General features: G+C 40.9%; 1 protein-coding gene across 1 annotated transcript in view; it reads left to right on the top strand.

Moving 5' to 3' along the window:
• LOC126413311 (molybdenum cofactor biosynthesis protein 1-like) overlaps positions 1-18,616 on the top strand; it is a 101,473-nt gene extending 82,857 nt beyond the window's left edge. Inside the window, exon 7 of the mRNA XM_050083210.1 lies at positions 18,561-18,616. Coding sequence (XP_049939167.1) covers positions 18,561-18,616 — 56 coding nt within the window. The remainder of the gene's footprint in view (positions 1-18,560) is intronic.
• Positions 18,617-18,904: the final 288 nt, after the last annotated feature.

Raw genomic sequence — 18,904 nt, 5'->3', positions numbered from 1 at the left:
TCTGAATAAAATTACTTGATAGTTGACATCAATCACTTGCTGCAACAATGTTGCCACATTGGCTACCAGCTACCGTTTGGTTACAGGTGACAACAAACAAGCGGCTCACTTCACAAATTATGTTAAATGTTTAACACAGAGCAATTTTTCTAGTGGCTGGTGCAAGGTATGTCAGAAATGTTGGATACTCTGTCGACTATTGATTTAAAGTGACCAGTGACTGAACTGGGGCAGACAACCCGTTTTGTATCCCTGACTGTAAACTTGTGTCCTAACCCAGCTGAGAAAATTGTGGTCAACGGTCTGCAGCAGTACTAATATCATGATCGCTTTGTTCATGGCGATTAAAGCTAACCCTTAAGGGTAAACTCAAGACAACAAAAACTCAATTTCAGGGCTGAAAGCAAATTGAAATTTCTCCGTGTCATTTGTTACCTGTAACTATCCTTATTCTAGCTGCACATGCTGCCATGTTAGAAACCAGTGAACGGTCCGTGTGGGCCCTTAGTCGTGGATTATAGATGACTGAGGCAGATTCCAAATGAAGAAATAATGACAGGACGAAAAATAAGACCAAATAGAACAGTCAAAACAATGATGAAAAATGATGCAGCAAAGTATTAAAAATAAAAAAATACATTTAAACCAATTAATTGAATGAAAATAATAATCACACTCATTTGGTTAGATTTAGAAATAAAAATTTTGCTACATTGATGAGATTCAAACCTACGACATGCTACACATTAGATTAATCTGCCAACCATTGTGCTATGCCACAGCACTGCATGAAGTATTTATATATGTGAATGTAGTGACCCAGTTGCAACTATGAATTGCAACCTTAAAAATTTCAGTTTCACGCAGTGTAGTGAAAAGCTTATCTAATGTAACATGATCTCTGTGAATATGATAACTCTGTGAATATGATACTGAATTACACCTTGTGCTGATTTATTCGGTAGTGTTTGGTTAGTGCTATGAATGAAATGTGTGTCTTTCATTAGCATTGTTAATGTGTGTTGTTTTTGGTGTAGTTATCGCGTGTCATGAAATACATAATACAAGTGTCGTGCTCATAATTCGGGATACAAATACATCAAGAAAGAATGCTGAACCAGGAATTGGAAGTGACTGGCCAATTTTGGTGGAGTTTGGCAACAGCAGACAGTTCAAGTGTGACGCTGACAACTCTTATTGGCGTTTGAAGTGCCAACTATCAAGTAATTTTAATTCGACTGTAGTCAGTTCCTTTCCCGTTCCATTTGCCAATCGAGTGGGGAAAAAGTGAATGTCTGTATGCCTCTCTATGAGTCCTAATTTGTCGTCTCTTATCTTCGTGGTCCTTATGCGTAATGTATGTTGGTGCAAGCAGAATTGTTCTGCAGTCAGCACAGTGTTCCTCAAAATCCCTCCAGGGATTCCCATTTGAGTTCCTGAAACATCTCCATAATACTTGTATGCTGTTGTTTCAACCTACTGTTAACAAATCTAGTATCCTGCCTCTGAAATACCTCAATGTCTGCTTTAATTCGACCCCTTGCGGATCCCAGACACTCAAACTGTACTCAAGAAGAGATCACACTAGCACCCTATATGTGATGTCCATCACAGCTGAGCCACACTAGTAAAATCCACCCAACAAACGAAAGATGCTTATTTACCTTCCCTACCATGACCCTCACAAGTTTGTTCCATTTCATATCACATTGAAAAGTTATGTCCAGATATTGAAACAATATGACTTCTTCATTCATGACACTACTAATGCTGGATTCTGGCATTATGGATTTGTTTTTCCAACTCATTTGCAGTAACTTATATTTTTCTACATTTAGGTTTAGCTGTCATTTATTGCACCAACTGGGAACTTCGTCCAAGTCATCTTTTATCCTCCTAAATCACTCAACAATGACACCTTCCGTACACCACAACATCATCAGCAAACAACCATAGATTACTGTCCACTTTGTCCATCAGATCAGTTATGCACATAGAAAATATGAGTAATAGCGCTCCTATCACACATCCCTGGAACGATCCTAATGATACCCTAGTCACTGATGGACACTCATGATCGGGATAATGTAGTGGGTTCTATTACTTCAGAAGTCTTTGAGCCACTCACATGTCTGGGAACCTATTCCATATGCTTGTACCTTTGTTAAAAGTCTGCAGTGAGGCACTATGTCAAATGCTTCTCGGAAATCAAGAAATATGGAATCTGGGTTTGTGAATTTTGTGATGGCAAAGTTAGAGGAGTAATGCATCTGCATTAAATTTTGCGTGAAACTCAAGAAAACCTTTACAGAGACACACCAAATGATGCAGGGAGCCTATAGCGATGAGTGCTTAAGCCATACTCGGTGTTACGTATTATTCACACGTTTTAAAAATGGCTTTACAAAAGTCAAAAATGATCCTTGTTCAGGACGCTCTTAGATGTCCCCTGATGACGCTTGTGTCAGGAACGTCAACGAAATTGTGTGTGCCAGTCGAAGATTCACTGTCCGAGAGATTGTAGAAGAATGTAACATTTCAATTGGATCATGTTATGAAATGACACAGCATCTTGGAATGCATTGTGTTGCCGCCAAGTTCATTCCACGGCTCATGAGTCAAGACCAAAAAAACTTTTTGGATCTCACAAAAGAGAATGAGATGTTCCATGTGAGAATAGTATGACCCCTGCAGACTTCTTTTTATTTCCAAAGTTGAAAAGGATGAAGTTTTGCAATGGTAGATGAGATAAAAGAAAATTCGCAGATGGCACTTTATGCGACCCAGCAAGAGGTGTGTCAAGACTGCTCCTGGAAGTGGAAATGATATTGGGAGCAGTGTATCAATTGTGGAGGAGAGTATTTCGAAGGAGACAATCCATAGTAACTAAAAGATAAGCATAGAAAATTTTGTGGACAAAGTTCTGGAATTTTTTGAACAGACGTCATATGACAAAAGAGCATGCTGAGTTGCCCATGAGCGATGCTTTGTACTGATTTGTGGACATAAACTTATTGGTCTCTATGAAACTGATTAGATTCAAACCCAGAATATGTTCAAGAATTCTGCAGCAAACTGATGTTACGGGTATTGGTCTGTAATTTCGTGGGTCTGTTCTTTCGCCCTTCGTATATGCAGGAGACGCCTCTGTATTTTTTTCCCCAGTTGCTTAGGTCTTTCTGCTGGGTGAGAGATTCACAATAAATACAAGCTAAGTAAGGATCCAGTGCCATATAGCACTCTTTGTAAAACCAAATTGAGATTCCATCTGCAACTGGCGACTTATTTGTTTTTAATTATTTCAGGTGTCAGGGATGCTTACGAGGGTGATTTGAAAAGTTCTTGAAACAGAATAGAAAAAAAGTACTTATGTCACTGAAACTTTTTTGTTTTTCAATGTACCCTGCTTGTAGATTAATTCACTTGGTCCAACAGTGTTCCAATACCTTGATCCCATCTCGACAATGATTTTCCTCCAGGCCTACAAAATAGTTGTCAACTCAGGCTACCAATTCTTCATTTAAGTGAATCTTCATCCACAAAGAAAAATTTTCAGTTTAGGGAAGAGGCACGTGTGGCAAGAATTCATACCTTACTTTGTGTAATTTTACCATGGCGATGGCACACGCGTGCGAGCGTGCATTGGCTTGATGGTAGATGACTTTCTTCCTTATTAAACCTGGCCTTTTTCGCATATCTTTTGTTGCAATTTGTCCAGAAGGTTAGCATAGTATTCTCCAGTAATTGTTTGCCCAGTGGGGAGACAATGTACAAACAGAATCCCCTTCTCATCCCAGAACACTGATGCCATGATCTTCCCCTGCTGAAGGAATTTGGTGGCGCATCCCAGAACACTGACGCCAAGTCCTTCCTCGCTGAAGGAGTTTGGCAGCGGAGATTCAGCATGTTTCCACTGCTTTGATTGTTGCTTTGTCTCTGGGGTTTAGTAGTAAACCAAAGTTTCTTCGTGGTCACAAACCAGCACAAAAGATCTTGTTTGTTTCTCCTAAAACCGTCCAAACGTTGTGATATGTCCATTCTCATGCGTTTTTGACACAGCGTCAAGAGTCGCGGCACCCATCTTGTGAATACCTTTCAGATACATCTGGCAAGCGTGAGCAATTTCATGCCCTCTAAATTGGTGATCCTCGTTGATCATTATGCGCACTTTTGCAATGATTTCTAGAGTAGTGACACATCTTGGCTGACATATTCATGGATGATCATCATCTAAGCTTTCCTGACCAAATTTAAATTCATTTATCCACTTGGCAACAGTTGAAGACAAAGGAGCAGAGTCCCCTGGTGTATTCTGGAAATCGGCATGAATGTCCTTCACTTTCATACCTTTCTTTATGAAGTACTTAATCACTGCTTGAATCTCGACCCCCCCCCCCTGTGTACCGTCCCGTCTTTGCAGATCACTACACAGGAACAACAACAGAGCCGTGTCACTGCCACAGCTCTCTTCCAAGAGCACTGACATGGCACGTGTTTACAGGCAACAGTCCAACGAATATCATGTGAACAACTTGTGCTAGCGCTGGCCTCTTGTGGTGATTGTTGTTAGGTGTCTTTGTGCTATTGTCAAATGATGGTATGTTTATATGATTCTCTTGCATGAATGATTTCTTGAATGCAAAATTTAAAACATTTATCTCCTACTGCCACACCAGACTGGTAAAGTGACTTGATGGAAAACTTTGACTCACTTAGTGATTTTACATAGGACAATAATTTCCCCTGCTTCTCAGCCAGATCTTTTGCTGAGGTATGACAGTGGTAGTAACCTTTCCTTGTTGGCATTTGGCATTCTCTTTTGAACTAAGAGTGCAGTAGCTTTTCCTTCCTCAGTATTTTCTGAATTTCATTGTTAAACCACAGTGGCTGTTTTGCATCCATAATTCGTTTACTAGGTACAGACTTGTTGAGAGTGCAATTCACGATCTATTTAAGCTTTGACCATAACCTCTCTACATCCATCTTAATGGAACTAAGTGATGTCATTTCTGTCTAAGTGAGATGCTAACATCTGCTTATCTGCTCTTTCTGGCATGAACATTTTCCTAGCCTTCTTGACTGATTTGTTAATTTTTGTAATCTTAGTTGTTATGATGTTATCATGATTATTAATCCCCATCTCTATGCTGAAGTCATTGATGATATCTGGGCTGTTTGTAACTACAAGGTCTAAGATATTTCCATTGCATGTGGCGTGCCAAACTAGGTGCTCAAGACAATTTTCGAAAACCACATTCAAAAGTGCTTCACAAGATTGACTGCACCCCCTGCAATAAAGGCATAGGCTACCATCTATACTCAGTAGGCTAAATTCACCTTCAACTAGTATTGCATGATCTACGTATTTACATGCTACTGTCTGTAGACTTTCTTTGAATGGCTCCAAAACTGTCATAGCAGAACCGGGTGGCTGATTAAAACATCCATTAATTAACGTGATTTCACATAGACTTGTTATAGGCAACCAGATAACTTCACTGTCACAATCAGCTTTGACCTCAATAGAGACAATGGACACTCCCTCTCCTACAGTGTCTAACCTGCCTTTCCGATATGTATTCCATTAATCACTAAATATGTCAGAGCTTTCTACTCTGGGTTTCAGCCAGCTCTCAGTCTCTGAGAATAATTTGAGTGGGAGACTTTCCTGGATGGCAGTAAATTCGGAAACTGTGTTACAAGTACTTTGACAACTGATAAAATTTTGACAATCTACACTGGAGTGAATTCAAAAGATAAACCTCAACCAACATTGAATGTATCTTGGTGATAAAGAGCCAAAATAAATAAATTGATGATTTTATTCCATTTCATCTGATTGAATGAAACACACACAGCATAACTACTCAGAAAACAACTATAGTGTGGATTACATTTACTATCATACATGTAGCACTCTGAGAACATTTCACCTTGTCATAGTAGTCCTGTGTTTTGGAACTAGGCAGTGATTCATTTCACAAAGCGAAAGGAATGGCTTGTGTAAAAAAAAAAAAAAAGAATAGGAAATAGTGGTTGCTGGTGTTTTTAACACTATCATTCAATTTAGTTCCTACTGTGAACTTTGCAGCTAGGATATGTAAATGCTCTGAGACTGCTATTGATAATATCTTTATGAACAAATCTAGGGGAAAAAAGTCATATCACAAAACCAATAGTAAATGGACTATCTGATCACGACGTGCAGCATCTTGTGTTAAATGTTGAAACTTGTCAGGATAAAAAAATATAAAATCTGAGTACAGGAGGATAATAAATAAGCCAGAAATTGAGGAATTCAGGAAATTGCTCAAAGACATGAACCGTAGAGATGTTTACCTGACTCAAATGGAAAATACTAAGCATTTATTAATAAAGTTACCTCCTCTTTTGAAAATTGTTTTCCCCTAAAGGTAACTCAAATCACACAGAAAAGTCAAAAGATAAACCATGGATTACACAAGGAATAAAGATATCATGTGGGGCAAAAAGGAGACTGTATCTACTATCTAGGAACATTTCTGATATTAGCATTGTAATGCATTACAAAGAATACTGCAAAATATTGAATCAAGTAATCCAGAAATCGAAGTAGCTTTATTAAGAGAAAAAGATAATTGTATCGGGCAACAAAATAAGAACTGTATGGGATATAGTGAAGACAGAGAGAAGTGGGGCCAAAAAGGAAGTGGAACAGATAGCTCTAAAAGTAAATGAGGCTTTGGTAACAAGTGCATGTAGTGTTGTAAATCTCTTAAGCAAGACTTAATTTTTGTTACTGACGGCTCGGGGTTATCAGGTTCGGTGAATGGTGCAATGGAGTATCTGGGACCAGTCTTTGAAGAACATCGTGTAGAACCTATTCGAGGAACTTTGAATTCCAACCATTGCTTCTCAGTATACTTACTCCTTAATGAAATTTGTTGCAAGTTATATATCTATATTTCCAACAAATAGCTCAATACATATTATCAATACTAGGAATAAGAAAAATCTACATAAAGACCTAAAATCACTTATGTTGGCCCAAAAGGGGGTCCAATGTTCAGGAACACACATTTTCAATAAATTACCAGCAACCATTAAAAACTTGGTTTCAGATAAAGCACAGTTTAAACAGAGTTTGAATGACTTTTTGATAGGCAATGCCTTCTACTCTATAGATGAATATCCTAACAGAGACTGTTAGGCCAGCGTAAGTAAAAATATGTTAGATTTAAGTTTTGACAGCACTTGGTTGCAACAGTCAATATTAGGTATTTTGTGTATGCTAAATTTATTAATAGTGCATAACAATGTTTCATTCTGACAGCGTATTAATTCTGTAAATATTAGCTTTTCCAGTTTACTGTATTGTATTCACCTATTTTGACAATCTCGTGACCAATGATCAGGGTAGTATTCATTATATTAAAATGTTTTGTGTTATACATTCTGACATGTTCCACACCCTCGAGAATCATCTCATTTTTTCGGTGTATGTAACGAAAACTGAATCAAATCAAATCCAATCACCATCTCTTGTCATGTAATAACTTCACTTCTTCTTCTTTTCTTGTCGTCTCCTGTTTTTCCAGTACTCGTTCATCTCCTCCTCATGTTTTCCCCCTTTATTCTATTCGTGTTGTTCTCAATCCCCTATTTCTTCTGCATTGAAAGCCTTTTATTTTTATTTATTTTTTTTTTTTTATCGAGGTGAGTCTCTATGGACTGAGTGGTAACAACCGACTTCACTCTAGTGTCCAGGTCTTGTTCTTGCTCCAGCTTTGACTTCCTGCCAGTATCTTCTGAGCCCCTCCAAGAAGTGCCTTTTTATGCCCTTCAGATAATGGTCCTCACTGTCTTTCAGATGTTGATGCCATGTTAAAACCTTGGTAGTTGGTCACCAATCTTCTAAATTTGTTCCTTTCAGGAATTTCTCTCTGAGATACCAATCTGCTTAAGATCTTTTTCACATTCTTTGAACCATCTCGGCCTCGTTTTCTTAGATAGGATGAAACTCTGTATTCTTTTTGTTAGTCGATCACCGTCCATTTTCATGAGATGACCATAAAATAACAATCATTTCTTCGTAATGGATGCTGTGATAGGTTCTGTCTTGCTGCACGAGTCCTCATTTGCTGTCATTCGCCATTGTCCATTGACCCATCCATTACCTTAGGATTTTCCTTAATATCCTACACTCACGCTTTTCCAGCCGCTCAGCTTGACCTTGTCTATTCGTGGTCAAAGTTTTGGATGCTTATAAGCCCTCAGGTTTTACAACTGTATTATAATGTTGGAACTTGGCCCATATACTCATAGACTTTTTGTTATAAGTATTCTTTGTCAGTTGGTATGCTTGGTCTAACTTCCTCATCCCGACAATTGCTTCTTCTTTTAATCCATTCTCCTGGTGGATGACTTCACCGAGATACCTGAAATTCTTAACTCATCCGATTTTTTCCCAGGTTGGTTATCATCCATTAAGGTCCGTTACAGATGTTCGTCATATATTTTGTCTTTTGAATAGAGATCTGGAGTCTAACTTTTTTCAGCAATTTCTGACAGCCTATTTATCTTGTTGACTGCTGACTCTATGTTGTTAACAAAACTGGCCAGGTCAGCCGCAAAATCCAAGCAGTCAATGCACACCCCTTTGTTCTTAGGACCAAGTCTGAACCACTCTTCATTTGTTTCTTCTTGGGCTAATAACTTTCTCCACTCTCGAATGACCTTTTCCAAGACACAATTGAAAAGGAGAGGGATAGTCCATCTCCTCGTCTTATGTCCATTCTGATTGTAAAGGGTTCAGATACCTCACCCATAAATTTAATTTTTGACACTGTGTTAGTAAGAGTTTGTTTGATCAGCTTTCTTGATGTATTATCCATCCCAAACTTTTCCAAAATATTCATTAATGCCTGTCAGTCGATGGAGTCATATACTTTTTGAAAATCAGCCAACATGACCACATAGTTATTTCTTCCAGTTTTTTGGACCTGATGATGTTCTTCAGGCTAAAGATCTGTTCTGCGCAAGAATCGCCCTTTCGGAAACCAGCTTGATAGTCCCCAATCAGTTGGTTACAATGACCTTCTATTCTATTCTGTATCACTTTGGAGAGAATCTTATATGGAACAGATACTAATGAGGTACCCCTATAGTTATTGACATTCTATTTATCACCTTTCTTGTGTAGATGATGGATTAAAGCTGACTGCCATTCAGTTGGTATCATCCCAGCTCTCCAGATCTCCTCAAAAAGTTGGACTAGTATATCTAGAGTTTCATTATTTGCCAGCTTCAGTAGTTCCACCACTATTGAATCCTCTCCAGCTGCCGTATTATTCTTAAAGTTGTTGATGATCTCTTTGGTCTCCTCTTTACTAGATGGAGGTGAGGGGTAGTTTGTGGATTGGGGCACATACAGGGAATCTTTCTTTCGGTTCATCACAATTAAGTAGGTTTTCAAAGTAACGAGACATGATCTTGCAGTTTTCTTTGTTGGTCAGGCCGAGTGTGGTGTGCGTACTGTAAGACCTTCAGTACACACACCATCAGATTATTTGACTTGTTGCTCTAACGAAGTAAGCGAGTGTCAGCAATATGTCTCGTGGTCTTATCATGGTGTGTTTATCTTCTGCCATTAGGTCAGATGATAGAAATGCCACTTGCACGCTTAGAGTAGCAGATTGACGGTGACCAACTTTAAACAGAACTTGATTAATTTTCACACACATTTATTAAAACAATAACAAATATAAAAATTACTTAACTTGGTTCTGGATGCTATTTACAATTGACAATCTGAAGTTCTTTGGGATTGGTACGTTAATCTTATTCTCACATATATCTCAGATACTTGACAAAAGTGTCTATACATTTATCTTCATGGCTATGTACAGGAATATGGTAATCTTATTAGGCGCAGACTGAATCTTGACTATGGACTGGTACAGACAATTGTAGAACTCGACAGACTGGTACAGACTAATGCAGACTGGTACAGACTAATGCTGACTGGTACATACTGGTGCAGACAAATGCAGACTGACTGATCGAAGGTCTTTACACTCGTTATAATACCTCGCACGTTCATGTATAACTGCGCGAGTGTGATGCGCGAGGAGAAAATGTTCTATGTTAGCAGCAATCTCATTGGCTGCGTTACATATTAATACACGGATCGGCGGAAGCAGAATTTGGTCCGTCTCTATGGCAGCGCCATCTCATAGTGCGGAGATGGACGAGCGCTGCACCTGCGCTGTTGTGCTTAGCGGGGCGCACTCTAGTGGGAAATTTGTGTACGCGCTGAATATGCGGAACTATGTACACAACACTGAGCTTTCCATTTTCGTCTGTAAAACAAAAACTAGGGGCTTGGTATCCTTTCAAATTCGATTTGAACATCTGATAGAAGTCTCTGACATTGTTTATCTGGAAATGCTGATCGATCTGTTCTAACTGCGGTTTCTCATGCAATTGCTTAGACCTTCATAGAGTTCTGGCTGCATATTTTCGAACTTCATGGAATACATCAAAATCATCAGGTCTCCTGATAGAGTTCCACTTTTTCCATGCACTTGCTGTTTGGGCCACCACCTCGCCACAAACCTCATTCCACCATGTATGATTCCTCTTTTTAGCTGTCAGGATTGTAGTATTAGCTGCTTGTTGGATCATGGAGGCAATGTCTGCCCATTTATGGGATTCAACTGTCAGTTACTGGTGGCATTGTTCCAATATGTTTTGATTGATTTTGAGCTTCGCAATATCATATTTATGAATTTTATTTCCGGATTTCACGGTCTTATTGAGAGGGATGAAATTAATTTTGATCTTGGAGAGGTGATGATCCTTTTAAATTCAGTATTTTATCTGTAAAAAGGCTACTAAATCAAATGTTTTCTTGAAACCAATACATGATACTATTATAGGTTTGGTGATTAGCAGTCTGTGGAGGATTATCGATTTTCTAATAAACATCTGCTCTGTGCAGGGTCTTCCCTTTCTAGAGCTCCTCGAGATTCTCCCAGTTATTTGTCTAAAGTTTCTACAACTCTGTCCAGAGAATTTTTGATAATATTTTGTATACCACTGGCAGAAGTGAGGCATCTCTGCAATTGTTGACATTTTGTGTGTCCCCTTTTTTTCATAGCTGTGGATTAATGCTTTCCATAATCTCTTCAGCTTTCCAAACGTTCTCAAACAGCAGTTGTGGATCATTTGTGTGTTCTGACTATTTCAATAATTTTGCTGTAATGGAGTCTTCATTTGTTGCTTTGAAGTTTTGGAAGATTTGATGGCTTCATGAATTTATTGCTCTGTTAGTGGAAAATCTTCCTCCAGATGTTGTGGGACTGCTATTATATATTGCTACAATGTGCTGTTATTATTACTGTTGTTGTTGTTGTTGTTGTTTGGTTGCCTGTTCTTCAGCACTATCTTTCTGTTTCCTTTATCTATTTGCCTCCATTTTAGCCCATTTACCGGTATTTTCAGCTTGTTCTTCACTTATTTGACCTTTTGGTGGCTCCTCTTGAAGAGATCTTATTTCTCAGCATTTAAAATTACATCATCTGCTGCTCTTTCGCAACTGAATTTCATCATGTCCATCTTCCTTGACTCAAGATCCTGAATTTTCATCCTTAACTCTTGAACAGTCTCATTTCTCTTTTTACGTTTTCCAGATGAAGAAACTTTTGGTCCTCAAAGCTAAGATTAGTATCAGTTTTTTTATTTGTTTCTGCCTATGGCTGCTATATCTCTTTAGTTAGAATATTTTCTCTCTCTGTATTTGATTATAGGCTAAGTCTGAATATTTTTATAAGTAAATACTAACAAAGAGATAGAGGGGCTGGCCAGTACTTACCTCAGCTCAGTACAGCCGATAGATACACATAAAACAGAACTGAAAATTTACATTCCTAGCTTTCGGAGCTTTGTTCCTTCATCAGGGAGGAGAGAGGGGAAAAAAGGGAAGAAGGGAAAGTGGATTCAGTTACTCACAACCCAGGTTATGAAGCAACAGGGAAAGGTAAACAGGGAGGGTAGCAAGGATGGAGGCATGGTTGTCAGAGGGAAGCCAAAGATATTCTACTCTAAGTACTGTGCCAGCTTCAAACCAAAGAGGATGCATACAGAAGTAAAGAGGTATATAGTATAAAGATAAACACAACTAGTAGGATGAAAAGATGCGTGAATGGCTAAAGAGGAAAGGGAAAGAGGAGAAGACTGAAGAGTGAATGGGAGTGAGGTTGTTTAACGTAGGTTCAGTCCAGGGGGATGGCGGGATGAAAGGATGTGTTGGAGTGCAAGTTCCCATCTCCGCAGTTCAGAGGGACTGGTGTTGGGTGGGAGAAGCCAAATGGCACATACGGTGTAGCAGGTTCCTAGGTCCCTAGAATTATGCTGAAGGGCATGCTCCGCTACTGGGTATTGGGCATCTCCTAGGCGGACAGTTCGTCTGTGTCCGTTCATGCGCTCAGCCAGTTTGGTTGTTGTCATGCCGATGTAAAAGGCTGTGCAGTGCAGGCATGTCAGTTGATAAATGACATGTGTAGTTTCACACGTAGCCCTGCCTTGAATTGTGTATGTTTTACCAGTAGCGGGGCTGGAGTAGGTGGTTGTGGGGGGATGCATGAGGCAGGTTTTGCAGCGGGGTCGTTTACAGGGGTAGGAACCACTGGGTAGAGAAGGTAGTCTGGGAATATTGTAGGGTTTAACAAGGATGTTACGGAGGTTAGGGGGGCGATGAAAGGCAACTCTGGGTGGTGTGGGGAGAATTTTGTCAAGGGATGATCTCATTTCAGGGGTTGACTTGAGAAAGTCATATCCCTGGCGGAGTAATTTGTTGATGTTTTCGAGACCAGGATAATATTGGGTGACAAGGGGGATGCTTCTGTGTGGTCTGGGGCTAGGAACATTGTTGTTGGACAGGGAGGAATGTATTGCTCGGGAAATCTGTTTGTGGACAAGGTCTGCCGGATAGTTGCGGGAGAGGAAAGCACTGGTCAGGTTATTGGTGTAGTTGTTGAGGGATTCGTCACTGGAGCAGATACGTTTGCCACGAATACCTAGGCTGTAGGGAAGGGAGCGTTTGATGTGGAAAGGATGGCAGCTATCAAAGTGAAGGTACTGTTGTTTGTTTGTGGGTTTGATATGGACAGAGGTGTGGATGTGAGCTTCAACAAGATGAAGGTCAACATCCAGGAAGGTGGCTTGGGTTTTGGAGAAGGACCAGGTGAAATTCAGATTCGAAAAGGAGTTGAGGTTATGGAGGAAATTAAGGAGTGTTTCTTCACCATCAACTGACATGCCTGCACTGCACAGCCTTTTACATCGGCATGACAACTACCAAACTGGCTGAGCGCATGAACGGACACAGACGAACTGTCCGCCTAGGAGATGCCCAATACCCAGTAGCGGAGCATGCCCTTCAGCATAATTCTAGGGACCTAGGAACCTGCTACACCGTATGTGCCATTTGGCTTCTCCCACCCAACACCAGTCCCTCTGAACTGCGGAGATGGGAACTTGCACTCCAACACATCCTTTCATCCCGCCATCCCCCTGGACTGAACCTACGTTAAACAACCTCACTCCCATTCACTCTTCAGTCTTCTCCTCTTTCCCTTTCCTCTTTAGCCATTCACGCATCTTTTCATCCTACTAGTTGTGTTTATCTTTATACTATATACCTCTTTACTTCTGTATGCATCCTCTTTGGTTTGAAGCTGGCACAGTACTTAGAGTAGAATATCTTTGGCTTCCCTCTGACAACCATGCCTCCATCCTTGCTACCCTCCCTGTTTACCTTTCCCTGTTGCTTCATAACCTGGGTTGTGAGTAACTGAATCCACTTTCCCTTCTTCCCTTTTTTCCCCTCTCTCCTCCCTGATGAAGGAACAAAGCTCCGAAAGCTAGGAATGTAAATTTTCAGTTCTGTTTTATGTGTATCTATCGGCTGTACTGAGCTGAGGTAAGTACTGGCCAGCCCCTCTATCTCTTTGTTAGTATTTGTTTCACATCTTATATGAGATTTTCCATTAATCATTTAGATCACCTATATGGTCCACATCCTTCATTGTTTTGTCCCTTTTGTTAGCTATCACTTACGTCTGTCATCTTAACACTTTCTCTTCTTCAGTGTTTTATATATACATAAATAAATATTTTCGTCACCAACTGTGCTAGTTTCATCTTCCTCCTATTATCTTGTTCCGTTTATAGTCCTCTTCTCTTTTTTATTTATTGATTTATTTATTCAACATTCCATAGTTTTAACGTTCGTTATTCGCTGTTTCCCAGCCAACAATCACTGCCAACAATCTCTTCCACACCTACCAGTATCATCCATTTCCGTCGATTTCTTGTTGCTGGCGATATTTTTGTGCCATTGGCTATCTTTCTCTGCCACAAGAAAAATTTTTTGGGACATTTCTGCCCCACCCGCGATCTTTTTTGCGGCACGGGCGATCTTTTTTGCGGCACGCGCGATCGCTTTTGCGGCACGCGCGATCTTTTTTCGCCACTCGCTATCTCTGTTTTTGAGCTACGTGTGTTCTTTCTCCCCTGATCTGGACATACTTGCTTGGTCTGCTCAACGTTTTCCGTATTTTTCGTATTTTTCTTATTTAGTGGTCTTCCTTTGGTATTGAACATTACCATTACCAACACAATTTCTTTCCTTCTCGTCCTTCCCTCCGTGTTTTACTCCTTCTTATGATTACTATTTCAACTTTAGTTATTTAATTTCCCTACCCACCAGTTACCCACTATGTACCCTAATCCTATACCACATTATTTACATTCATTCCGGAAACATGCATTCACCGTAGCCAAACTGCAATCCCACATACTTTTCCTCCAGTCCTGCTTAACCTTTGGAATTACCCCTAAAGGGCTTACCTTAAAAGTTCCCATCTCCGGGTGCAATCCCTCCTTCCACCAGTCTCTCCTGGACTTCCAGAACCTTCAATCCTTAGCCCTTACCCAACTTGTCCTGAATCTCTACACTACTTCATGTAACCACCACTCCCAACAGCTCCTATCTCTCTTCAAAGTCCTCCACCTCTCAAACCCTTGCTTGGAGAACACACTGAGGAACATCATCCTAGAAGCCAGCTGCAAACTTGAGTTCCATGCCACACACCACCTGAAAAAACTATCCACAGTGCTAGTGCAACACCTAAGAAGTGGGGTCCCTCTCCCTATCCCTCACAAACACCAACCACAACAGAGCCTTCAACAAACCCCCCTCATAGCCAACAAACCTAGCCTAGCCACCCTACTCAATCTCCCCATCCCAGCACATACCCCACACAGACCAAATCTCAACTATAACCACAGTCAAATGCCACATATCACCAGTCCCAATTCAGTCCTAAACCTCTCATCCAGATCCCTCTCTCCTCCAGAGACATCTGTTCTATCAAAAGGCTTAACCTTTAGCCCCACACCTAAATTCAACCACACTGCCCTGGTTAAAGATCTCCTCTCATTCACCCGGAACCTCAACTGGAAATATCACTTTACTACCCAAACACAGCCCCCAAGTACTAGACCCAGTGTTGAACCCTGTCTAGAACAGTTCCGACTGCCTTCTCGAAGTATCCTCCTCCCCTCCCCCAAAACCATCTTGCAGACATTTCAGGAATTCCTCACATCCAGTGTTGCGTCCCAGTCCTTCTTGAAGAACATCCCAACAACCCCCAACATCACCCCAGCTGAATCCCGTGCCATTAAGGAGCTGAAAATAGACCGCTCTATTGTCATCCTCCCGGCGGATAAAGGCTCCACAACTGTCGTACTTGACCGTGTGGAGTATGTGGCAGAAGGACTGTGTCAACTCTCTGACACCTCAACCTACAAAGCTGTTACCCAGGATCCCATTCCCTCCATCCAGACTGAGCTGCAAAAAATCCTAAAAATCCAAGGTCCCTCACAAGGCCTCACAACGGCTTCCATAGACTTACTCACTCCACCTGAGCCACGTACCCCTACCTTCTACCTATTACCCAAAATCCACAAAGAGAACCATGCTGGCCGTCCCATTGTAGCAGGCTTCAAATCCCCAACCGAACGTATCTCAGCTCTGGTAGACCAGCACCTACAACCTATCACCCGCAGACTCCCATCCTACATCAAAGACACAAACCACTTCCTAGAACGCCTCAAATCCATTCTCACTCCTCTCCCACCTGAAACCTTTCTTGTCACCATAGATGCTACATCCCTTTACACAAACATCCCACATACCCATGGTCTCTCTGCCCTTGAGCACTACCTCTCCCAACGCCCACCCGAAGATCTTCCAAAAACCTCGTTCCTTATCACACTTACCAACTTCATCCTCACCCATAATTACTTCACTTTTGAAGGCCAGACCTACAAACAAATCAGGGGAACGGCCATGGGAACCAGGATGGCTCCCTCCTATGCCAACCTCTTCATGGGCCGCATGGAGGAGGCTTTCCTGAAGACCCAACAGCTGCTTCCCCTGGCCTGGTATAGGTTTATAGATGACATCTTTGTGGTCTGGACTCATGGTGAAGAAACACTCCTTAATTTCCTCCATAACCTCAACTCCTTTTCGAATCTGAATTTCACCTGGTCCTTCTCCAAAACCCAAGCCACCTTCCTGGATGTTGACCTTCATCTTGTTGAAGCTCACATCCACACCTCTGTCCATATCAAACCCACAAACAAACAACAGTACCTTCACTTTGATAGCTGCCATCCTTTCCACATCAAACGCTCCCTTCCCTACAGCCTAGGTATTCGTGGCAAACGTATCTGCTCCAGTGACGAATCCCTCAACAACTACACCAATAACCTGACCAGTGCTTTCCTCTCCCGCAACTATCCGGCAGACCTTGTCCACAAACAGATTTCCCGAGCAATACATTCCTCCCCGTCCAACAACAATGTTCCTACCCCCAGACCACACAGAAGCATCCCCCTTGTCACCCAATATTATCCTGGTCTCGAAAACATCAACAAATTACTCCGCCAGGGATATGACTTTCTCAAGTCAACCCCTGAAATGAGATCATCCCTTGACAAAATTCTCCCCACACCACCCAGAGTTGCCTTTCATCGCCCCCCTAACCTCCGTAACATCCTTGTTAAACCCTACAATATTCCCAGACTACCTTCTCTACCCAGTGGTTCCTACCCCTGTAACCGACCCCGCTGCAAAACCTGCCCCATGCATCCCCCCACAGCCACCTACTCCAGCCCCGCTACTGGTAAAACATACACAATTCAAGGCAGGGCTACGTGTGAAACTACACATGTCATTTATCAACTGACATGCCTGCACTGCACAGCCTTTTACATCGGCATGACAACAACCAAACTGGCTGAGCGCATGAACGGACACAGACGAACTGTCCGCCTAGGAGATGCCCAATACCCAGTAGCGGAGCATGCCCTTCAGCATAATTCTAGGGACCTAGGAACCTGCTACACCGTATGTGCCATTTGGCTTCTCCCACCCAACACCAGTCCCTCTGAACTGCGGAGATGGGAACTTGCACTCCAACACATCCTTTCATCCCGCCATCCCCCTGGACTGAACCTACGTTAAACAACCTCACTCCCATTCACTCTTCAGTCTTCTCCTCTTTCCCTTTCCTCTTTAGCCATTCACGCATCTTTTCATCCTACTAGTTGTGTTTATCTTTATACTATATACCTCTTTACTTCTGTATGCATCCTCTTTGGTTTGAAGCTGGCACAGTACTTAGAGTAGAATATCTTTGGCTTCCCTCTGACAACCATGCCTCCATCCTTGCTACCCTCCCTGTTTACCTTTCCCTGTTGCTTCATAACCTGGGTTGTGAGTAACTGAATCCACTTTCCCTTCTTCCCTTTTTTCCCCTCTCTCCTCCCTGATGAAGGAACAAAGCTCCGAAAGCTAGGAATGTAAATTTTCAGTTCTGTTTTATGTGTATCTATCGGCTGTACTGAGCTGAGGTAAGTACTGGCCAGCCCCTCTATCTCTTTGTTAGTATTTGTTTCACATCTTATATGAGATTTTCCATTAATTATTTTTATAAGTACATTTATTGCTGTAGCAATGAGTAAAATAAATTGTATTGCACTGCCTGTAGCATGTAGCACCATTTTGACTGTTAGTCCTCTTGCTGTACAAAAAGTAGCTTTGATGATTACTTAATGCAAGTATTTTGTAAGAGCTGTGGAACGGTTAGTATCTGTTTATATTTTTCTGATTAATTCAAGCTCGTCAATGCACATCCTGTGTTAAGGAAATATTTGCACTGAATTTACTGTGTGTTAAATATAAGCAGTGGATCCATTGGGGTAGTCTTTTTGGTAGAAATATGTCAAGGTGAACAAAACAGGAGATGGTGAAGGAAGAGAGGGAAAAGATCAACATTTGCTTCTCATCAGCAATATAACTGGGTTGCAACATTCAGTGAAAATTATCTGTGACAGGAAGTTGTCAGAAATACATTTTTTGAAGAAACTTTATTTTTGTATAAGCATTTATTAAATTTAAAAAGTTGGATTTCATCTGTTAATACAAAAGATAATGTTTTGCATTGCAGGCATGCTGAACCTGTCAAAGATGAAGAATCGGCCAATGATTCTTATTGGAGGATAACAGTATGTATAACTTAAACTTGAGATTCTTGAAAATAAAGCTAGTCAGTATTTCTTAACAGTACTGATTTAAATACATCTAAAAGATCGCTGTTACCTAAATGAAAGTTGACGAGCAAAGTCTTAGTGGACATTTGTATAAAATTGTCATAACTGTTATTTACAAGAAGAGTAAATAGTTTCAATAGGAATGTGGTGAGACATTTAACAAATTTCATGACCACACATTAATAGGACCTTATAACACTACCATTATGATATTAGTATGCTTTTACGTAAATAACTGAAA

This window comes from Schistocerca serialis, chromosome 7, assembly GCF_023864345.2.
Source record: "Schistocerca serialis cubense isolate TAMUIC-IGC-003099 chromosome 7, iqSchSeri2.2, whole genome shotgun sequence".
Lineage (NCBI taxonomy): Eukaryota > Metazoa > Arthropoda > Insecta > Orthoptera > Acrididae > Schistocerca > Schistocerca serialis.
Note: the sequence above shows the minus strand (reverse complement) of the source record. Positions and strands in the feature narration are given on the sequence as shown.